The 24,454-nt window shown below is 42.0% G+C and overlaps 1 protein-coding gene across 1 annotated transcript in view; it reads left to right on the top strand.

Annotated features, from left to right (window-relative positions):
* Nucleotides 1-24,454, top strand: part of MARCHF11 (membrane associated ring-CH-type finger 11) — a gene marked incomplete at its 5' end in the record, with an annotated part of 224,637 nt that overhangs the window by 191,263 nt on the left and 8,920 nt on the right. Inside the window, one exon of the mRNA XM_007951901.2 lies at nt 746-938. Within this exon, the coding sequence (XP_007950092.2) occupies nt 746-938 (193 nt within the window). The remainder of the gene's footprint in view (nt 1-745; nt 939-24,454) is intronic.

Raw genomic sequence — 24,454 nt, 5'->3', positions numbered from 1 at the left:
TCTTCCGTGTTGATGCTTAGGACACCAAAAATATGTTTCCCATTGGATAGCGAATGCTAATACAGTTTGTGAGTTTCAAAGATACAAATTCTAAATCTTGAGAAACATGGCTTCATAGATGACTCATTAGACAGTACTAAGTCAATAATGTCTGAGTATATTGAATGAACCAATAAAAGATAATGTACATTTTTTATAGTTCCCGTATGATTCTTTATTCTAGTTTGTATTACCTTAAGCAACTTTTTCATTGATGTTCTTATATAACTTACTTGATTTTTTTTTTTTTTTTTTTACATTTTGCCATAAAGTCAAGAGACATTTCTCCTTTTTGCAATAGCCAAATGTATGGAGCAAAATAAATGACTAGATAGAGTAGCCCTCGCCATGTGTCTTCAGAGTGTATTAAATTTCATTCATGATAAGAATGTGAATCCCAGGTACTGGAGATTCCTTTGCTATTCACACTCAGTCCTATTATCTGGAATAAAACCAGATTAAACTTGGAGGATGGTGAATTACTGAAAATAATGAAGTTAAGGCAATTCATTAATCCTTTATCTGCTTGTGTGTTTTCTATAGCCTGGATGAAATGGAAAGATTCATTTGGGGCCAATCAGATCAAAATGGGCCCAACATAATGAGGAGACACATGGGGCTGAAACTGTGTATTTTTTTTATTTCTCTCTTTCTTTTCTAATTATATGCAGCACCTTTTTCTTACATGCCTCTGTTTTTCTTGTAGTGGCAAAGCATTTCTATAACACTGGTTGAGAAAGTTCAGATGATTGCTGTAATCCTAGGATCCCTGTTCTTAATAGCAAGCGTGACTTGGCTTCTCTGGTCCGCCTTCAGCCCCTATGCAGTGTGGCAGAGAAAGGACATCCTTTTTCAAATCTGCTATGGAATGTATGGTTTTATGGATCTAGTGTGCATAGGTAAGATCGCGACTTTACACGCTAACAAACTGTCAGTAATCCGTTTCTTGCAGCGATTCTGTTTTCACCAATCTGATCTAACACAGAATGTGGTAATTCATGTTATCTTGGTTCTCCTGTGTGTTACGTATCTGTGGGTCAAAATCTGGCCACTTTTCTGAAAACAAACAAAACCAGCATCTATCTTCCCAAGCAGTTAAAAAAATAACAGGATAACACCCATTAAAAGTGACATATTTTACAATAAGAAGGAAGAGCTGAAGAAACTATTTGGGTGAATGATACTAAGACTGCATTTATCTCTAAGGAACAATTGCAAGTCAGTCCCCTTTGCAAGGCTGCAGAAGCATCCAGTGACACAGATGGCTTTATTGTGCACCTGGAGAGGGGACAGACACCTAGAGAGCTTACATCATGGGGTGACCCAATGTCTCCAAGGGCATCAAGGGCTCTTTGGAAGGTTAGGGACCAGGGGACCATTTTCTTTGCTGTGCTGGGTTCCTTTGTTTCACATAGTAAATTCAGTGGCCAAGGGAAGAAAGGATTAAACATTTTAGCTAAAGTAGACACTACAAAAAAAGGTTACTTAGTATCTCACCGGGCCTGGCTGACCTCTCCACCAGAACACCAGGAAAAAGTGGAGCCCGATCTGTGCAGTGTTTGTGGGGAGCCTGTGAGATGCCAGGGGTACTATGAGGGTGGCCAGTTCATAGCGGGGGAGTTGGAGTGCCTCAATATTGGGGGCTTTCCCTGCTCTGATGTGATTTCCAGCCTAATGGGATGTAAAAAGAGCCAAGGGAGGCAGCATGGCTTAAAGCAGCAGCTCTCAAAGTGTAGCCCCTGGACTACCAGCAACAGCATTTGCATCTCCTTCTTAGAAAATACACATTCCCAGGTCCCACACAAGACCTACTGCCTAGGAAACGTCAAGGGTAGGGCCCAGCCATCTGTGTTTTCAAAAGCTCCCCAAGTGGTTCTGATGCATGCGGAAGTTTGACAGCCATTGGTTTCAAGGAATAGATGCTTAGCTTTGTTCAACTGATAGTGGATTCGAATCTTGACCTCCTCTTGGGCAGATCAACATCTTCCCTCCACTCCCATGTTCTCACCTGTAAAAAAGGGAGAATAATTCTTAACAGTGTGAATAGAGAATATAATGATTATGAAATAATTATGCTGTTAATTAGATGTTATAGAGTAAGGGTAGTCGAATATATCAGAAACACTGAAATAACTTGGAGATCACTTAAATTAATGCCTCTAATTACCAGCCCCAATTTATCTAGCAATTTCAATATCCTCAGCCACTTTTTTTCTAAAAAAATCTATAAATTTTAAAAATCTGATGGGCCTGAATTTTCCCTCCTCTTCTCCTTTCCTCCCTGGTCCTCCGTGCAAGGCTAGTGGGAAAGAAAGTGACCTAGTATCGGGACATAAGGCGAAAAAGGAGGGAAAGGACTCCCATGAGTCATCTGGAAACTGAGCAGGTGTTGCCTAAAATCGGGCTGATCATGTACGTGAACAGTTTGCGTTAAATGTGAGAAGGGAAGCACTTGTGAAATTCTCAACCTCTACAGATGTAGTCTCTAGGGGTAATGGTGTCTAAATGGAGAAGAGTCACCAGAGTGTCCTACAGAGTGCCTCTTCTGCCTTTCAACATGACTGTTGTAAAAGGAGCTATTCCGTTGACAGTGAAGGTAAAGGCTCGCAATCTAACCTGGACCGAAACAAGTCTGGGTGATTGTCTTGATATCATAATAACATGGAAGCAGATCCTACATTTCCCTTAGGAAATCATTTCCCTGTATTTCACAAATTGGATTTAGTGCTGAGCTTATTATGTCTGAAAGTTTGATTGCTGACGCCAGTATTTTCATCAAGATTATTAGAACTCTGGTGGCGTAGAGCCTAGGGCACTTGACTGCTAACCAGAGGCTGGTGGTTCAAACCCACTAGCCACTCCTCAGAAAAAAGGTTGGGCAATCTACTTCTGTAGAGATGCTGCCTCGGAAACCCAAGGAGGGGTTTCTATGAGCCAGATCCGACTTGACGGGAGTGGGTTTGGTTTTGGTTTTGGAGTTTTAAAGGTGCATACATAGGAACTAATGATCCTTCTGTAGTATGGGACATATTTGAGCTTCTCTTTTGAAATCTGGGCATTTGCCCATTTTTATAAAGTCATGTTTCTTAGGAACAGCAACAAAATATTGAAATTTTCCTGTAAATGCTTTCGGGAGTGAATTTTTATCAAAGTTTTAAATACAGGCAATACATTTCGTTGTCTATTGGCTCATCAAATCCACTTCTCATCATTCACTTATCTATTTGTTTGTTCTGGAAAATGGTAAACAATTTATATTGAATAACACTGTTTATTTCACTTCACGATCTCATTAATTAGTAGTCTGTTTCAGGCCAAAGCAGATCTTTTTATTCCAAGAAATTGCAAAGCTGCCGTAATCAAGATAAATATACATAGACTACCAGTAGCCAACTTGATTACAGGGGGTAATACCTCCTGCTAACAGTTTGAGTTAATTTAAATGGCTACTAACTAAATGTAAACAGTAACAAAGTTGATTACATTGATTATACCTTCAATGGCCCTGACTGGCGACTTAGAGGGAGAGTTAGAGTGAAAAGCAAGTTTACAGCTTTGAGTCCAGTCTGTTTATCTCAGTTCAGTAAATATTATTGGGAACTTGCTATGTGCCAGGCATACTGCTGGTGCTGGGAGCACAGACTAGTCAGTCCCTTCCCTGCCCGCAAAGAGTTCGCTGCCTGTGGGGAGCACAAGCTTATTACTCGGTACTTAGAATATAGTAGAGTACACATAGTTAGGGATTTGTGCACAAGGAATGGGAGTTGGACCTAGTAGGGAGAGATTAACTCTGGGGTATGTTTGGAGTGGGGTGGGTGCAAGTGATATGCAGGGGATGAGAAGGTTTCAGGCAGATTGCATGGAGACGTGATAGCCAAACAGGCTGATTTTTAATAGATGCTTGGCAAGTGGAGAGATGGTCCCCATTCCCTGTTGGAGGAAGCAAGATTGACTTCTTGTTCAGAGAGCTTTGAAGTGATTGGAAGCATTCCACCATTCCATGGTGCTGTCTTCTTGAGCTCTATAAGTGTGATTCTACCTGAGACACTATATTCCACTGTACTGAATACATTGCATTCTATTGAATACATTCCACTGGCAAGGGAACACATTGGCAGCTTCATAAGTGCCCTTTAAAGAAAATAATTTTGAAACTCAATGGAAAATTATTTCAGAACCAAAAAACAATGTTATAATCTAGCCAGTTACTGTATCCGATGCTCATGAACAGACCGGATTGTTAAAAAGAAATTTTATTATTTGGGGGAGATTTGTTGACTTATTTTCAGCAATGGTGAATTTGTGGCTTTTATTCATTTTTAACTAATGCATCATTTCCCCCCCAAGATTGAGTTTTTTTCTTGCTATTAACATTAGATTCTCCCAATTCTTAGAGCTGAAATGACTAGGCCACTGCTTCCCACTAGCACTTCCTATGATGGTGAAATGTTTTTTTCTGTGTGGTACTACCTCTGGCTGTTGAGCACTTGGTGAGGCTGCCATTGTTGTTGCTGTCAAGTCAGCTGCAAATCCTGGAGACCCTGTGTGGGTCAGAGCACAGCCGTGCTTCTCAGGGTTTCAAAAAGCTGGTTTACCGGCTGTAGATCACGAGGATTTTCTTACAAGGGGTGTCTCAAACCTCCAACCATTTGCAGCATTCAGGGACTTAGTAAAAAGAGACGGAATTTTTAGTTTTATTTTATTCAAATTAATTTAAAGTTTATTTAAAAAGCCACATGTGGCTAAACCCACTACACTTGAGTGGATTCCAACTCAAAGCAGCCCCCATTGGATTTCCAGCCTGGTAAATCTTTATGCAAGTAGATTGCTCCATCTTCCTTCCATGGAGGGGCTGGTGGGTTTGAACCACCAACCTTCTGGTTAGCAGTCAAATGCCATAGGCACTTTGCTAGTAGTATATTGCACTACACATATTTTGATAGTTTTAGGGTTTGGGAAAAGATTCACCTTATATGTATAAATGGGTTTTATTTCCTAAGTGATAAAGAATCTCTGGTTCTGAGAGATAAGAATGAAGTAAAAATGGATTTAAGAGGATTAAGAGAGGATGTTAAAGGTGAGAGAAAGGTGGCAAGAGTTAAAGAGAGAAGGCATAAGGAGGGACGTCTTAGACAAGTGACTGTTCTCCATTACTGAAATATTTTAGAAGACGTCTGTGGGTCAGATGTGAATTTAATTTCCAGTCTATATATATCATACAATTCACATTCATTTTAAGGAAATAAAACTACAAAGAGATATAACCTTATATTATATTTGGAGAGCTCTTTTAATATTTAAATAGATGGCATTCAGACTCTGTCACTGGAGAAACTAATATAAAGGATTTAAATCCCTGAAATGGTGTAACTCAGCAGCAGTAATTTAAGGAGAAATATTAACCCAAATACTTCCTGGGACCAGGAGGTTGTACATAGGGTCACTGTGGTCCGGAGCAGACTTGCTGGCACCTAACCTAACCTAACTAGTCCAAGCAGGCTTGTGTTGGCTCACTCCTTGTGGGATATTCCCAGTGGAAAGAGGAAGATTGGCCAACCCTGAAGTGGAGAGTAAATGCCTGGTGGAAGGCATTGGGCACAGGATTCGGTGTTTTCCACATGGTGGTGTGATTCAAAGGAAGCTTTCTGCTATGAAAGGAATATGTTTATTAATGACTCTAAGATCAAGGGCCTAGAGACAGCCACATGAGGTCAGAGAGTTATGTGATTAACTTGTGGCTAAAAAGTTAGGGCTGTCACAAAGCCATTTTAGTGTCTGGTGGGACCAGATAAGGTGTGTGCAGTTTTGTGTATAAGGCAAACTGAAGCCCTCTCATGTTAGAGGGATTCTTGAAACAGAGACAGCAGTGCTTGTACTTAATCTAATTAGCATTATAATTAAATGCCAAACCCGTGTCTGGAAAATCGTTTAATCATCCCTGAGATACTAAGGGAAGGAACTGCTTATGGCTATGAAATTAAACTCCTTGGATTACTTTTCTTCTTTCTTTCATTTTTCATTTGTATGATCCAAATGAAAACAAACACATTTTGTGTTTATAATTGTGAAATACGTAACATTAACAAGAGCGATGATGTCACTCATGCTCCCTTCCTGTTTCCCACTTCCTTTGCTGAAGTACCCACCATGAACATTTTGACGGGTGTCCTTCAGACCTTTTTTGTTAGGTTTACACACATAGTCACTGCTTCAGCTTCCTAGGGCTGTCGTAACAAAATACCACTAAGCGGTGGCTTGGGAGGACAGAAATGTATTGTCTCATGGTTCTGGAGGTTGGAAGCCCAAATCCAGGTCTTGACCACATTGATTCCTTCGGAGGGCTCTGAGAGAGGAAGTGCTCCCTGCCTCTCTCTTAGCTGCTGGTGACTCTCAGCAGTCTTTGGTGTTCCTTGCCTTTGATGTGTCTTTGTGATTACATGGCTATCCTTCTTCCATCTTAATCTCTGTGTCTGTTTTCCTCTTCTGTAAGATACCACTTGACCTCAAATTAACTGATACCATCTTCAAAGAACCCTATTTTCTTTTCTTTTTTTAAATTGTGATTTGGGTGAAGATTTACAGAGCAAATTCACTTCCATACAACAGTTCACATACACATTGTCTGATGACATTGACTGTTACCCCAATGCAACACCTCCCCTCCCACTTCTTCTCGATAGTTACCTCTTCCATGTGTCCATCCTTCCATGCACTCCTGCCCTCGAACTGTCTCTTTGTGCATAAACAGCCCTTCGTTCTCCCATGATTGTTCTCTCCAAGGGATGTATCTACCTCAGGTACATGAAAGAACCCTATTTTGAAAGTCATTTTCACAGGTGCTAGAGGTTAGTGGTTTACCATATCCTTTATGGGAGCATAGTTCAATCCATAGCAGGTACACATATACTTCTGTAGTTTATTTTTAATAGAAGTGACATCATACTATACATATTGCTTAGCCAATTGTCTTTTCCATTCAACAGTAGGATTTAGAGATATTTCCTCACTAGAACAGATGCAGGATGATCTATTTAACTTTTCTTATATGATGGACATTTAGGTGGTTTCTAATTTCCTTGCCATTAGGAACAATGTATTTCTGTAGACAAGACTGTACTATTGGAAAGTGTAGGTCCAATCAGACTTTAGCAATACAATTTAACAAGCACCTGTTAAATTTTGATATATCCCTCCAAATTGCCCTCAAAAGATGCTTTACCGATTTATACTCCTATCAAAAATGCATGGAAATTCCCATTTCCCCATGGATTGCCAACCATGGACACCATCACTTTTTTTCTTTTTTTAACATTTTAATTGGTAGGTTTGACTATATTTAATATCACTAGAGTGGTTTCCTTTAAATCATTTCTATAACCCATTAACTTTGGGAAGCATTTTCATCTAAGAAAATAAGAGTAGCCACACTGGGTCAGACTAATATACACATCTTGTCCTGTCTGGTGCTCTTTGGGATACCAAGGGCGTGATGTGCAGGGACACAGATGAAGTCTGCTTTGTGAGCACTTCCACTGGTTCTTTTTGCCCATGAAATCCCACTGGAGTGGTGGGAGATCAGAGACCAGTGCCTCTCAAACACCCAGCGTTTGCTGCACATTTAGGAACTTGGGGATTAGTATCTTCTATCTATTATAGTTTTAACACTAAGGGGAATTGATCTCTCAGGCTGTTACTCTTTAGTGTAGAAAGTGCTCCCTGAAATTGCTTTAAGTAAAGTTGCCTTCCTCTGTCATTTGGCTCTGTGGATGAAGTACTGGTTTTGTTTTCACTGGAGCTCTGTATTACTTTACTTCTCAAATTAAAGCACAGACATGCAAAACAGAGGATACATGGACGCCAAACACACAGCGATGTACTGACCAAACCCACCAAACGAAACCTACTGTCATTGAGTCAATTCTGACTCCTAGCAACCCTGGAGGACAGGGTAGAACTGCCACAAAGGGTTTCCAAGGCTGTAAATCTTGATGGAAGTAGACCACATCCTCTTTATACCATGGAACAGCTGGTGGGTTCAAACTGCCAACCTTTCAGTTAGCACCTGAATGCTTTAACCACTGCACCACTAGAGCAGCTTGATATACTGACCAGAAGCCACACATATCTCTCAAGGCTCATTTTAAATAATTAAACAAAAAAGTATAAGATGATTATTTATGCTATCTTGCTTTTGAAACCTATGAAGATTAGGGGAATTTAAAAAAATAGCCTGAGATGTACTAGAATAAGCATCTCTTGAGGTGTCTTCACCTTACTTTACCAAATACAGCCACTACTGAAAGAAAAGTTCCTTCTGCAGTAAATGCATACTCTCCAACATGAATTTTAATTTTCCTCTGTTTTGAATCTAAATAATTTCTTTTAAAAAGTCACAAATTCTTGTAGATATTTGTATAACTATCCTGAAAATCTGGTTTTTTCAGGGTTCATAAGATACGTAGTCAAAGCTACTTGAGCATACACAAGAAAACTGTTCAGAGTAACTTGGTAATATGATCCCATTTCATTACAGACCTTCAGAATTATAAATAAAAGCAACATATTCCTGTGATCTTGGAATGATTGCATTAGACATGTATTTTACCATTTAAAGATCCAGAGTAATATTTTTCTCTTTTGATATTGCTTCATCTTTTTTTTTTTTTTTCATAACACAGCAGCTAAAAATAACATCCAATTTAACACTTTTATTGACACAAAGCTTAAAATGTACATTCTTTTAAAATTCTGTGATGTTATATGAGCACAGGAGAGGAAGTTTGATGAATATTTTCAGAATGACCAAACTCTTGGTTTCCACAAAAAAAACTCTCCACACTGAGGAGGACCCATCATCACTATTTAATGCCAGGGTGGTTTCTTCCTAAAAGGCTGCTTTTAGGTTTTCTTCTTGCCTGTGGTTAACTTTCAAAGAATATAAACTAATTAACTCAAGCAGTGCGTATTTAAGAAAGCAAATCTACTTCTAAGGAATAAAAAAAGTCTCATGCATTCCAAGGAAAATATGAATGACTTCTAGCCTATCTCCAGTTCAATACTTCCCATTCTTTGGGGTATCTCGCAGCATGATTGATGAGTTGATGATATTTCTTAAAGTGTTTTATGTGAAAAACATATTTACTGAGAAGAACAGGTCAGAAAGAAACTACCATCGGAAGTTGAAACATGCCATCCATTAGAGCAGGGAAAAAAATAAGAGTTTGCTGGAGACCACAGGACAGCTTCAGTCCTTGCATTGCCACACAGGCCCACCGACTGCAGATGAGTGTAGAATGTGAACCCCATGGTTTGTTGTAAGTGGTTGCCATTTTTTTAAGCTGTGGGATACTTACTGATAAATACAAAGTTTGTCAAATGGTTCTGAGTGAAGACTGAGAGGTTACCAGGGAGCCAGTCACCAGGAAGCTCTGACTACTCATCAGAGCTTGTACACCGACCTCCTAGAGGGTGAGGGTCAGCCCCGTGTTGAGGGGGCAGGTGAACTCTTCCTTAAGCCTCTGTAATGGAGAGGTCCTTAGAAATGAGAATGGCCAGACTGTCTCACATACTTTGGTCATTTGTCAGAAGGGACCAGTCTCTGGATAGTGATATGCTTGGTAAAGTATTGGAAAAGGGAAAGACCCTCAGTGAGACAGATTGTCACAGTTGCAGCAGTGATGGGCTCAAGCATAGCTTGTGAGGCTGGTGCAGAACCAGGCAGTATTTTGTTCTGATGTACAGAGGGTCTTTATGAGTGGGAGATGCCTGCAGCTGACAGTAACAGTGGAGAGCCAAGAAGCACTGGTGGCATAGTGGTTACAGCATTCAGCTGCTTACCAGAAGGTTAGTTGTTCGAATTCATCAGCTACTCGGCCAGAGAAAGATGAGGCAGCCTGCTTCCATAAAGATTTCCAGCCTTGGAAATCCTATGGGGGCAGTTCTACACTGTCCTAAAAGGTTACTATGAGTTGGAATTGACTTAATGGCACTGGTTTTAATGGAGAGCTAAGGATACCAGCATCCAGTGTGGTCTGGTATGGACCACCTCCACACTGAAGACATTTTCTAGGGAACGAGGGGGCCACAGCTGTCAGTCACCCAGATACCCTTATACCCCTTCTCAGGGCCACACAAGCAGTGCAGCCCCATGTTCTGTGACTCGCATATTGTGAGCCATTTTGATCAGAATTTGCACAAAGGATTTTTTCATCACAAAACATTGAAAGCCCCCATTCAACCTTTGATCAGCCACCCCTCCCCCCCAAAAAAATCCATGTACATGTTTAATTGTCTTTTCACACCTCACCCCGCTCTTGCCCCAATCACCACCACTGCTGCCAAGTCTAGAATCTCAGCTACTGGGATTACTCAGGAAAAAAGAAATTTGAAAATAGACAAGTCAGCTTGGAACCAGAGTGGCAATGCAGAAGGCTGCTCAGTGCCATGGTTGACACTTTGGGTTACAGTGGGAGGCAGGTTGTGGGAGGTGTTATTGCTGCCTCTGTCTGATTCTGAGACTCCTAGGAACCATTCGTGTGGATAACTCTGTATAAATCATGAGGCATTGGAGAAGCAGCTCAACTTAAACACTGTCTGGTGAAATAGTTAGGAAAGATATTGGCCCACTGTTTGCTTTTTGGATCTTCGTATCTCCAGAAGTTTCCCTCTAGGCATATGGAGAAAGTGAGCTACCTCTGTGCCCTGGACCTCCAACTCCTGATCTTTCATTTGATCCAAGACTTACATTCCTTCCAGGGTCACAGTTGGGTTACTTAGGACCTCCTCCCTCACTGCTTTCTCTGGGGAGAAAAAAGACACTCTCCCACTGTTGTCCAAAGCTCCTCCAGATTTCCCATCAGACTTCATCCCAGATGGAACATCAGGTTGTGGTGGTGGCCACCTTGGGAAGTATGCTTCCTGTCTAGCCATGATTGCTACCAGATTTGTATGCTCTGCTACCGGCCTTGGAATCACTTCTTAAACAGGGTATTATTCCTGTATAAGGACAGATCATTTTGTCCTGATTTCAGACTATCTTGGTGTGCTTCACAACTTAGGAAATGCCATGACTTCATTTAGAAAGAGTTGGATGCAATGTGGTCAGCCTGATCCACCAGCAGGAGTCCCTCTTCAGACATCAGTCCGAGCCTCAGCCCATTTATGCTCTGAGTCCATCCTGGTCAAGCCACTTGGACAGAGAGGCAGAGTAGCCCTTTGTAATTCAAAATTGTTATGGGAAGAACAAATCTTCATTGTTTTTATATTTTGAGAAAACAAAAAGCAAACACAAAATAATTCTTGTCAAGTTAATTCTGACTCATGGAAACACTATGTATGTCCGAATAGAACTGCTCCCTAGGTTTTCATGGTTGTGACCTTTCGTAAGCAGATTTCCAGGCCTGTTTTTTGAAGTGGCTCTCGGTAGGTTCAAACTCCCAACCTTTTGGATAGTAATCAAGCATTTAATCATCTCTGCCACCCAGGGATGCAATATTTTGAGAGGTAGGCCATTATTATCTCTTTCCACAGGAGGTACAAATTGCAGGCTTTTCTATGCCTTAATCACACTGATGTTTACTAATTTCCTTAACGATTATTATTGTTGTCGTTTGTTGTTATTATGTGCCATCCACCCGACTCATAGCAACCCCTCCTTGGGTTTCCGAGGTGGTATCACTGTGGAAGTAGATTGCCCAACCTTCCTTCCGAGGAGTGGCTGGTGGGTTTGAACCACAGACTTCTGGTTAGCAGTCAAGTGCCTTAGGTATTACACTACCAGATTATTATAATAGTTGGTTATTAGTGATATGTTGCCTTTAAAACTCAAGGAAATAAAATAGAGAACTATCTTCTTGTTTTTGCTACTTGTCTTTGCCTTTCAGTGCTGTGAAAGAATGGTCTCTCAAAATTGATCAACACATTAGGCTTCCTTGTGCAGCAAAAAACAAAACAAAACCCAACCCAATGCATTCCTCCTTTTTGACCTTGTAACAGTTCAAGTTACTTTGAGGAAAACCTCCATCCTTTAATTCATAGAGCATCAGACCAAATGTGTTGTTGTTTTTGACTTAGGTGTCCTCCACAGGAGATACTGTGACTGTTTCAGCCATCTCTCTCAATTTGGGGCACTTTAGCCAAGGAAGTGTTGGTCATCCATTCAACCGATGTTTAGTTAGTACTTATGCATGCCAAGCTGGAGTGGGGCATAGAGATAGAAGTAAAACAGGGGTCAGCAAGCTATGGCCAACCACCGGTTCTTGTACAACTCATAATCCAAGAATGGTTTTCACATTTTTAAATGGTTGAAAAAAACATCCAAAGGAGAGTATTATTTTGTGACAGGTGAAAATTACATCAAACTCAAACCAGTCCCCATCCATAAAGTCTTATTGGAACACAGCCATGTCCATTCACTTATGTATTGTCTATGACTGTGCTATACATCAGCAGAGCTGAGTAATCATGAGACAGACCATATAAGTTATGAGGCCCTTTACAGGAAAGGTTTGCTGACCCCTGGGATATTCCATGCTCCTTGCTCTCCAGCTGCTGATAGGCCATTTGGGAATGAGCAATTAAAATACAACATGAAAAATGCCAGGAGAGAAATGTATGTGAGGCCAGATGGGGACAGGTTAATTGTCCTAGGTCAGCAGAGTCTACAGTGAGTCAAAAAGTCTTGAGCTTCATGTTGAAGAGGAAGGAGCTAGTTACATGAGGGTCTGGGGTTGGGGTGCACACAGAGGCAACTTTCGTGCCTGGACCCCATCAACACATGAAGACATCATATTTTTAAAAAATTTAATGTAAATTGGTGTGGCTCAAGTGAAAGATACTTGTTGGGGACTGGCAGTGAGAACATAAGGCCTGCCCATCTAACGGACCCTAGGAAAGAGCCTGTGGAGGGATACCAGACTTTGAAAGCTCAGGGAGGCTGTGGTAGTTAAGGTTATGTGTCAGTTTGGCTGTGCCTGGTTTTGAGTGGCTGGACATCCTGGGAAGTTATTCCCCATGATGAGACTGGTAATCAACCCCATGGTGGAATCTACTGGAGCAGCTAAGTAGCTGCCTTAAGGATGTGGTCTGCTCCCAGTAAATAAGGAGACACTCTGAGAAAGGTTTTGGAGCTTCTTGGCACATTTGGGTCCTGCATTTGGCTGAGACATCAGTGAGTGGCCTACCATGTTGTCTGCTGATCTCGGGACTGTTTAGTGACTGGCAGTGTTCCTTGATACTCTTGGGACTGTGCAGTTTCACTTGTTTACCCTGGGTTTGTCAGCCTCAGCATTCAGCAGCTGCCTGAGTTAAAAGAAGCCTCCAGCTTCAGTGGGCTGGAAGAAAGAGGCAGAGCTGAAGCCCAAGGTCAAAGAGCCTTCATCCTGCCCCTAGAGCTGGCACTTTGAAGTCAGACTTCTAGTCTCCTAAACTGTAAGAGAATAAATCCCTGTTGAAATCATCCACTTGTGATATTTCTGTGATAGCAGCACTAGAGAACCAAAACAAAGCCCCTGGAGGATTGGGTGCTGGATGGTGATGTGATCAGCTTGACGTAGAAGACAAGTGTATGATAGTGAGGGGAGATTGAAGGGAGGATTCAGGAGGGCCACACTAGAGAAGGTGGGCTAATGCAGAGGGGAGGGGGCTTAAGAAAGGCCAAGGGACCATCAGGTATGGTTCACAGACACTGATTGTGTCGACAGTGTCATCAGGCTCGGTTACTAAAACATGGGATGCCCCAAGAAGGTGAAGAAGAGTAAGACAGTCCACTCTGGTGGCATAGTGGATAAGCCATTTGGCTGCAGTAGTTCACAAACCCACCAGCTGTTCCATGGAAGGAAGATGGGGCAATCTACTTCTGTAAAGATTTACAGCCTCAGAAACTCAATGGGGGTCTCTATGAGATGGAATCGACTCAATGGCAGTGAATTTGGTTTGTTTTGGTTTTGGTTCTGTTTTGGGCATGTTGTTTGCAGAAGTTCTTGAAAATCCAAGTGGATATGCCCAGCAAGCAGCAGGATTTAAGGATCTGGAGGTCAGGATAGAGGTTTAAAATGGAGACTTGTGTTTGGTTGTTGAAACCAGTGTTCAGAAGGGCAAGTGACTAGGATGAGAGGAGCAGGAGGTTGAGGAGGAGCATGGTGAGAGACTGTCCAGGGAGGAAGAGCAGGCAGAGAGCACAACCACAGAGAAAAGAGCCTGTCAGCCAAGGTGAACAGGAAGGAGGAGTGAGCAGCCAACATTGCCAGTGCCCTGTCAAGATTAAGTGAAATGAAGACAAAACATATTCACTGGATTTGACAATATGGTGAGTGGGCTGGATGGATGTGAGATTGGCGTAGGTTCAGGATAACTGGGATGGAAAGAAGGGAATTCAGAACATCATTTCAAATATCTTGGCTGACCAAGGGCAGAGATGAACAAAAGCAGAGCCCAAAGGGGTGTATGGGATAGGGAAAAGCTTTTGTTTGGTTGATTGCTTTAATGATCAAGACAAGCCATGGGATGAGAAGGGATCCACTAATACCCCTGTGAGTGCAGTACACATGAGCAGGGGTTTGCCCGGCACAGGAGGACCCCTGTGCCCCTGAGATGGGCAGGTGGGAGGAGAGAGTGGGCACTTCTGGAGTTGTGTGCATATGCCACCATGGCAGCATAAATCAAGGGGGCTCTTGCAAAGGCCCTCCCATCTCTCAGCTGAGTAGACAGAATAGTCATCTACTTATACAGAGAGGGCCCACGTGGGGAGAATCTCTGAGGAGAGCAGTAAAAGTGATGGCTGAGGGCTTTGGGGAGAGGAAACTGGACAAAGAGACAAGAATTACTGGGCTTGATTAATTCCTCTGAGGCTGGACTAAGGGCAGCTCCAGTCTGCATGCCTGTGTAGACTGGGGTTGAGGAGTAAATGCAGAGGTGGGAAATGGTGAGACTGAGTTGAGCTGCATTCTGTAATACAGGTTTGCCAGAAGCCTGAGGACAAGGGGTTGTTGTTGTTAGTTGCCATCTAGTGGGCTTCAACTCATGGAAACTCCATGCACAACAGAAGAAGACATTGCCCAGTCCTGTGCCATCTTCAAAGAGCTCTGGTGTTACAGTGGTTAAAGCATTAGGCTGCTTACCAAAATGTTGGTGGTTTGAATCCATAAGTCGCTCCATGGGAGAAAGGTGAGGCAGTCTGCTTCTATAGATTTTCAGCCTTAAAACCCCCCATGGGGCAGTTCTACTCCATCCTAATGTGTTGCTCTGAGTGGAAATCGACTCAATGGCATTGGGTTTTGGTGGGTGCCATCTTCACAATTGTTGATATACTCGAATCTGTTGTGGCCACTGTGCATGTTGAGTGCCTTCCAACCTACGAGGCTCATCTTCCAGCATGATACTCAATGCTGTGGAGTCGGATCTGACTCATAGTGACCCCTCCATGGGTTTCTGAGGCAGTATCACTACAGAAGCAGATTGCCCAACCTTCCTTATGAGGAGTGGCTCGTGGGTTCAAACTGCCAGCCTTCTGGTTAGCAGTCACATGCCTTAGGCACTACGCCACCAGAGGTCCTTCCAGAATGATAGGGGACTATATTTCATTGTGATCCATGGGGTGTTTATTGACTCATTTTTGCAAGTACATCACAGACCTTTATTCTTAGTCTTTCTTAGTCTAGCAGCTCTGCTGAAACCTGTCCACCAAGGGTTTAAAATATTGGTGGCAGAGCTGCCAGCTTCATAGCAACACACATGCTACCACAGTATGACAAGCTGACAGGTGGGTGGTGGTGAGAAAGTAATTACAGGATGGTCTGTCTTTTCTTGGCCACTGAGGGAGAAACTAGAGCCAGAAAAAAGCTGACAGACTGGACAAAGATTGTGCAGTCTGGGGCTTAAAGTCTCCAGAGAGAGAAAGAAGAGGGTGCGTTGAGATCAAGAAGGTGGAAGAGTGAGAAGATGGGAGCTTGTTGTTGTCAACAAGGGCATGTTAGAGTTTAAGAGCTTGGACTTACAATTGATTCTGGAAGGACAGGAATCAGGCTGGAGTGAGGAAAGAATTGTGCAGGTCAAGGGATTATGCCCCTCTGATGTTGACCAAGTCATCTGCGTGGAACCTGTAGTCATGGGTCTAGGAGGACTGAGGAGATCCAAGAGCTAGAGGCCAAATCTCCTGTGATCCTACAGAGTAGCTGACAGTTGCAAAGGGGACATCTCCTGTGGTTTTACCCTGTGTATACATGTGTCCCTTCTGCAACTTTACTTTTTTTGTGACTTTACTCTTTTCCAGAAGAGTTGTTGTAGGAATTGGAAATGCATATTAAGGGGCAACTGCAACAACTTCAGAGAGATCCAAGTATCCTTAGGTCAGTCTGAAATAAGTATGTTGTTTTGTGCTGATAAATTGATTCCAATCCATAGTGACCCCATGTGACAGAATACAACTGCCCCATTGTTGTTGTTGTTGTTAAGTGCTGTTGAGTCGGCCCCGACTCATAGCGCGACCCCTCCTTGGGTTGCTGAGGCAGTATCACTATGGAAGTAGATTGCCCGACCTTCCTTCCGAGGAGCGGCTGGTGTGTTTGAACCGCCAGCCTTCTGGTTAGCAGTCAAGTGCCTTAGGCACTATGCTATAATCTTTAAGGGAGCAGATCGCCACATCTTTTCTCCTACAGAGTGGCTGGTGAATTAGGTTAGAACCATGAGGGCTCCTTGAAGTGAGTATAAAAGAAACCACATCAACTTGGGGATGGATGGATTTCCTTGGAAGAGAGAACAAAGTGGATGGTGTGTGTGGTAATGGTACCCAATCATTTCAAGAGGAGTTATCCTCTGGGAAGGCACAGAAGAGGCAGCTTCATTAACAGAAAACCTGGAGATTTTTCTTCAGAGCTGACACCTGCCTCTTTGGGGATCTCCTGGCTTCATACTATTTTATAGTAAGTGGTTTTCTCACTCAGGTGAATATGGAACCATCATTCTTTCAACTGACACTTCTACACAGAACATCAATGTGCATGCAGGATTGTGGTGTGCGAGCAGGAGTCGCTGGGTGGTGCAGATGGTTAACTCTTTTATAACCCATGGTACATATAAGTACCACTTATATTTTCCTTCTCTGGAGTTTCTTGGGAGCCTGTTTTCCCACATATAGCATGGCTGGCATCACGGTGGGGACTTACATAACTGCATGAAACAGAAAGAAGTTCATTGGCAACATATTTCTGTGTTGAGAGGTTATTGTATGAGGCAGTGTATCGTCGAAGAGTGATTGTGTAAAACTTTTGTCTCTTTGGGCTTCTGAACAGAGATAAATCTTGTAAATATATTTACTGCTTCCTAGGAAAGTGCCGTATTCTAGATTAGGTAGTATTCAAGTGAATATTTTTCCATGCCTTATCCAACCTATCCTACCAGCAAAGCCCAGCAGAACACGTGTCCCACATAATATTTATCAAAAGCTGTCATACCTAGTACAAATTTGAAAACATCCAGTGATTCACCATGCATTCTGTTAGTGAAAAAAAAAAAACATTATATCTACAAAATCTTACAAACAACAACAAAAAAAATAATTCAGTATTCATGTATGCAGCTGCTCGCCAAAAAGCTGAGGGTCAAGACCACCCAGCGGCACCTTGGAACAAAGGCCGAGTGATCTACTTTTGTAAAACCAGCCACTGAATATCCCATGGGACAGTTCTACACTGACACACTCAGAGTCACCATGAGTCTGAATCAACTTGACAGCAGTGGGTTTTTTTATGCTCTCAATTGCTTCCAAATAAGAATCAGAAGTTTTGAAATGCAGCTCTAATGCTATCTAGGATTATGTTTCTTTATTCCAGACAACATTGTAAGCCCTTTCCTTAATTTAAAAGTTAATCCTCACAGCACCCCTCTAAGGTGTGGGTAATGTTATCACTCTCAGAGATGAGGAAACTAAGGCACTGATGGAGCAACTTGTTGGATGTCACACAGCTAGGGAGCAGGGGCTAGGATTTGAGTCCAGTTGTTCTGGAGCCAGTGTACAGTGAGTAAGAACATGTACATGGTTTAGTTAATTCTGTTCACTCGTGGAGCCCTGGTGGGCAGTGGTTAAGCACTCAGCTGCTAACTGAAAGGTCTGCTGTTCAAACCCACCTGCCAACCCCACAGGAGAAAGATTCAGCAATTTGCATCTGTAAAGATTACAGCCTTGGAAACCTCACGAAGCAGTTCTGCTCTGTCCTATAGCATTCCTTTGGGTCAGAATAGACTCTATTTGATTTAAAAACAAAAACAAACACAAAATGCTTCCAGATAAATTGACTTTAAATAAGTAGTTTACAAAAAAATGTGTTGATCTATACAAGGAAGTGAAGTTACTTTTTGAGTTACTGTCTCAGACAACTAAGGTATGATTTAGGGAATAAATACTTTTTTAAGTTACAGGGGAGTTGATTTTAGATCAGAAATGGAGAAAAATCTAAAAATCTAAAGTAATGTTTTAGGTGTTTTTTCTTTTTCTTTTTTTTTTTTTGGTGAGATCTTTGTTGATTTATTCTAAATGAATAAAGTCAAAAACAGGCTGCTGTGTTAATAAAAAAATTCACTGCCATTGAGTAGATTCCAACTCATAGCGACCCCCTTTGGGTTTCTGAGGTGGTAAATCTTTACAGAAGTAGATTGCACGTCTTCCTTCTGCAGAGTGGCTGGTGGATTTGAACCACCAAACTTCTGGTTAGCAGGCAGATGCCTTAGGTACTGTACCACCAGATCTTCTTAATATAGGGACAATGTTAATAAAGACAATGGAAATATTTAATATACCAAGCTAGAGCCAGTTCTCTTTTCCATTGTTCAGAGTAAAAAAGTGTTTAACGAGAATCATCTATGTAAAGAACCACATTCCAACCTTAGATTTTCTCAGTCAGTCACAGAATAGTAAGGGAATCTAAGGTCTGAGCATTTCTATCCTCAGGTTGAAAATTCTAGTAGTATTTTCAGTTAAAGAACTCTAACTGGTGTTGTGTGAATGAAATGGAAGTGTTAGAAATATTAATTATGCTAGATGGTATCATCTGTTTGGAGTTTTTGCCTACTACCTCTATGATTTAGGGAACTTTGGTGGTGTAGTACCTAAAGTATTTGACTGCTAACCAAAAGGCTGGTGGTTCAAACCCAGCAGCCACTCCTCAGAAGGAACACTGGGCAATCTACTTCTGTTGTGACACTGCCATGGAAACCCAAGGATGGGTCACTGTGAGTCGGATCTGACATGAAAGACAAAGCCAACCAAGTGAAATTCCTTGGAAGACCACAGGTTTCAATTAAATTTTCAGTAGAAATCATTTCAAATGGCATTCAAAGCAATACATTAATGGTTTATCCTGATTTATTAAAATCATGTTCTGTGAGTTTGTACTAGACAGTTAATCCATTGTTGTTGTTAGGCACTGTCGAGTTGTCCCCTACTCATAGCGACCCTATGCACAGTAGAATGAAACACTGCCCGATCCTGTGCCAGCTCCATGATCCCTGCTATACTTGAGCCCATCATTGCAGCCACTGTGTCAATCCATCTCGTTGAGAGCCTTCCCCTCTTTCATCGACCCTCCACCCTACCAAGCATGACATCCTTCTCCAGGGAATGGTTCCTTCTTATAACATGACTGTTATAAGTGCATATGAGGTGAGACAAAGTCTGGCCATTTTTGCTTTCCAGAAGCATTCTGACTGCACTTCCTCCGGGACAGATCTGTTGATTCTTTTAGCAGTCCATGGTACTTACAGCATTCTTCGCCAGCACCACAACTCAAAAGCATCAACTCTTCTTCGGTCTTCCTTATTCATTGTCCAGCTCTCATGTGCATATGAGGTGATTGAAAATACCATGGCTTGTGACAGGTGCACCTTAGTCCTCAAGGAGACATCTTTGCTCTTCAGCACTTGAAAGAGGTCTTTTGCAGGTGATTTGCCCAGTTCTATACGCCATTTGGGAGCTCCTAAGGCACTTGACTGCTAATCAGAAGGTTAATGGTTCAAATCCAGCAGCCACTCCTCAGAAAGAAGGTTGGGCAATCTATTTCCGTTAGTGATACTGTCTTGGAAACCCAAGAAGAGGGGTCTCTATGAGTCAGAGATTACTCGATGGCACATAACAACAGCAACATATGTTGCTTGATGTCCTGACTGCTGCTTCCATTGGTGTTGATTGTAGAACCAAGCAATGCCAAGTCTTTGACAACTTCAATCTTTTCTCCATTTATCGTGATGCTGCTTATAGGCCCAGTTGTGAGGATTTTTGTTTTCTTTGTATTGGGGTATAATCCATACTCCAGCCTGTAGTCTTCAATCTTCATCAGTAAGTACTTCAAGTCATCCTCACTTCATCCATTGGAGAAGAAAGAGAAAATGAACTTGGTTTACTTCTATTTGCCACTAGGAAGAGTCCTCTGATTGCCTACTTATAGGAATTTGCTTTAGATCAGATACTACGTTGTGGGAAAGAAACGGAAATCCACTAACATAAAACCCAGTCCTTCACACAGTACACAGGCACTGATGCTTTTTGAACCAAGTACTGTTTTTGATGATTCAGGGTTTGCCAAGTATTTATTTTTATATGTAGTGAGGGCCACTGTAGTCCTCCTTTCCACATTTGCATGAATTATGCCATATACCTTTTAGGATGAAGAGCAGAGAAGAACTTACCCATCCCAGCCTTGTGGCACTGAAAAGAGTTTGATTCTATCTACTGAATAACTTGAAAAACCCATTGCCATCGAGTTGATTCTGACTCGTGGTGACTGCATGTGCTACAGAGTAGAACTGCCTCATGGGGTTTTCTTGGCTGCAGTCTTTGTGGAAGGAGCTCACCAGGACTGTCTTCCACAGCACTGCTGGTTGGGTTCGAATTGCCAACCTGTAGGTTGTTAGTAGTTGATGCAAACCATTTGTGGCACCCAGGGACTTTATCTGGTTTATAGTCCCTGGAAAAGTTCACCATGCTCGGTAGAGTGGAGAGTGTACATGAAAAAGAAGAAGACCCTTCATGAGATGGATTGACGTAGTGCTACAATGATGTACTGAAAGCATTGACTGTGAGAATGGCACAGCACCAGGAGTGGTTCATTCTGTTGTCCACTATGAGTCAGAACTGACTCGGTGACATCTAACAACCGTGACAACAGTCAGCATAGTAAGTATTCCTTCAGGCCACTGAGCATTGAAAGGGCCAAACACACGTTAGTGAGGACAAGCTTTGGCCAAGGATGGCTCCCTGACTCCATGCTTCTGCACAGTGAGCATACTGGACCAGACAGCAAGGGTTTGTCTTTGACCCTGGCTCTGACACAGACCCTTGGGCTTGACATTGCTGTAGACCCTCAGACAAGCCAAGCCCCTCTCTGGGCCTCAGAGTCCTCATCCTCAAAAATAAAGGGGCGAGATTAAATCGTAACCAGAGTGCTTGAATTTTGTAATTTGGCGATGAGGCTTCTCCACCAAGCTCTTCTTTGTCTTTGTATCTTGTGATGCATGATGTTACCCTTTGGCTACACGCTGCTTTCTCTGTGCATGAATTGAAAGGCAATTTAAAGCACCGTTCAGCTGGAATTGAACTGTTTCTGATTCATGCCCCTCTTGCTCTCCCCACAGGAAAACTATCCCATACCTTTCCTGTGTCTTTTTGTCAATGTGGACACATGGAAACCCTTGGGTGTTGAGTAGAGCTGTGCTCTCTAAGGTTTGAATGGCTGGTTTTTCAGAAGCAGATGGCGCAGCTTTTCTTCAGAAGCACCTTTTATGGACTGGAACTTCCAACCTTTAAGTGAGCAGACAGTCATGTTAACCACTTCTGTCACTCAGGGACTTCAGGAGAACTATAGGATATCTTCAACATCTCTTGTACTGATTCCTTTATTTCTTGTATTGAAATAATCACATTTGTAGGGTTTTCTTTTTTTTTTTTTTTTCCTCAATTACTTTTGGGTAGAAACTTAGATGGCAGAGCAGTTCTCTCTGGTGAATTCTGTTAATCATTCTCTTTCAGTTTAGCATGTCATGTATTTTGTAATGTGTGCCAGAGTTTGCAGCTTTTGGGAAATATTCTTTGAACATGTCAATGCTAGGTTTGTGTTCCAGGGCTAGAAATCAAAAGACAGAAGAGTCTCTTATCTACCAAGGAAGAAAGGAATATCAGTGAAATAATTGATTGCTGGATTAGCTTCTTAGGAAAGCAAGGGGGAAGATGAATGGAGAATTTCCTTTTCATTCTCCCTTCCAGTTTTGTCTGGAAATAGAGAAGAAGCCAAATCTACCTTGTAGGTTTTTCCCAGCCAGTAATTTTGTTAAGTGTCCAGGTTGATGATTGCTTATCAGCAGACAGGTATTTGATGACAGGGCCAAGCAGATGGTGGTGGTGGCGGCAGCGGCAGTAGATGGTGGCAGTGCCAGTAGATGGTGGTTATGGTGGGTGGGGGAGTGGTGGCCGATGGAGAGGTCGTGGTGGTGGTGAGGGCGAGTGGTGGTGGAGATGGTGATGATGGTGGTGGTCTTGGTGGTGGAGGCACCAAACGGTGCTAGTAGAAGTGGTGGTGGGGGGGGGTGGTACAATTTCCTGGGACTGAGAACAAATCTTTGTAAAGTATTTTAGCTCTTTTCCCCTGCCAAGCCTCTCCCTGATCAAGTTTTGAGGGCCAAAACTACTTCTTGTGAAATAGAGTAGCTGATTCTAAATCCTTTTCAACTCAAGCCTTAGAGTGCATAGCTCAATTTTATTTATTTATTTATTTATTTATTTGGTATCTTAAGATACTAATGAAATAGCAAGATTTGACAACTTTCTGTTTTAACAGCATGGTCACAACTAGAATAAGTCAACTTTGTCATACTCTAGGCTGACAGTCATGGCTCCTCCTTTTTCTCTCTCTGCCTGTCAATTGGCAGAGATTTATTGAGTTCCTATAATGTACCAAGGAGCTCTGATGACATAAGGTCTAAGGCATTTGACTACTAACTAGAAGGCTGGCGGTTCAAACCCACCAACCTCTCCTCGGAAGGAAGGCTGGGCAATGTACTTGTGTAATCATACCACCTCAGGAACCCAAGGAGGTGACTTGATCAAGACCATAAATATAATCAAGACATTACAAGAGTGGAGTCAAACTCCACATAGAACCATTTTCATGTCTTTTATGTACACAGCTCTGTGCCATTTATATGTAGCAGTTAGAAAAATCAACTCACCTTCTCTAGATCTAAGTGTCTTTTATGTTGGAATTTCTTTACATTATTTGTTCTAAATGGGCAACACTTAAGGCATGCATGAAAATATCCATATATAATCAGGACATAGTGATTCCCCAAGGCCTGGATTTGAGGATATCCATTTAAGATAGCCTTTTTCTTTGTGAGCATAATGGCTATTATGATGATGTATGTATTCAATCTTTATCTCCCTATTTAAGTTTTATACTTTCATGTTGGTTTTTGGCTTAGACAAAAAAAAAAAAAAAAAATCAGTAAGTACAGAAATAATGGGTTCAAACTGCCTACGATTCAGATAGCAGCTGAGTGCTTAATGGTTAACGTTGCACTTAAATGTTAAGTTCCCATAAACTTTAGGGCATTTAAATTTTGGATAGTCTGCAAAATAGTCCCAGGAGGAGAAATACACTTTATTGCATTCCAGCAAAGAGAATAACAACAAAGGGCATTTTGCACCACAGCCACGTTTAGGTATCTGTTTGGAGAAACCATACTCTGGTCTTCACCGAGTAGTGGCAGAAGTGAATGAGTCAGATGCGGGGCCACCATGAGATTGGCTCTCTAGTGTTCTAGCACAGAGGATTAAGTGTGACCCACAGCTATCATTCTGCTTCTGGCATACTGGCCTCTCAGAATGACATAGGATTGTGTCTGTAAGTGGTACATTTGGTTATGTACAAATTTACTACCTACCTGTCTGTCTATCTATATAACTCAAGGGGTCACCTGACACATAGTGACCTCATGTGTGTCAGAGTAAAATTGTGGTCCATAAAATTTTCAGTGGCTGATTTTTCAGAAGATGTCCAGTCCTTTTCTTCCAAGGCACTTCTGGGTAGGCTTGAAAGTCCAACTTTTCATTTAGCAACTGAATGTGTTAACCATTTGCATTACTGAGGTACTCCATCATCGATTCATCTACCCATCCATCCGTGCATCTGCCTGTCGATCTGTCCATTCATCATCTGTCTTTCTGTCTATCTATCTGTGTGTGAGAAAGAGAAATAGAAAAATGAATCTTGCCAAGAGAGAATAGTGAAATTTCAGCTAGAAATTTTGGACATTTTCACAATCGAGAGCCTTTTCTGCTCAGAATCTGCTGTGCGTTCTTTAGATTTCCCAAGGGTCGTTTCAGTGGAATGGTGCACAGAGCTTTAGCCTGCGGTTCTGTTTGTTCCATTGGGGG

This window comes from Orycteropus afer, unplaced genomic scaffold (assembly GCF_000298275.1).
Source record: "Orycteropus afer afer isolate SDZICR_OR568_19922 unplaced genomic scaffold, OryAfe1.0 scaffold00317, whole genome shotgun sequence".
Classification (NCBI taxonomy): Eukaryota; Metazoa; Chordata; class Mammalia; order Tubulidentata; family Orycteropodidae; genus Orycteropus; species Orycteropus afer.
Note: the sequence above shows the minus strand (reverse complement) of the source record. Positions and strands in the feature narration are given on the sequence as shown.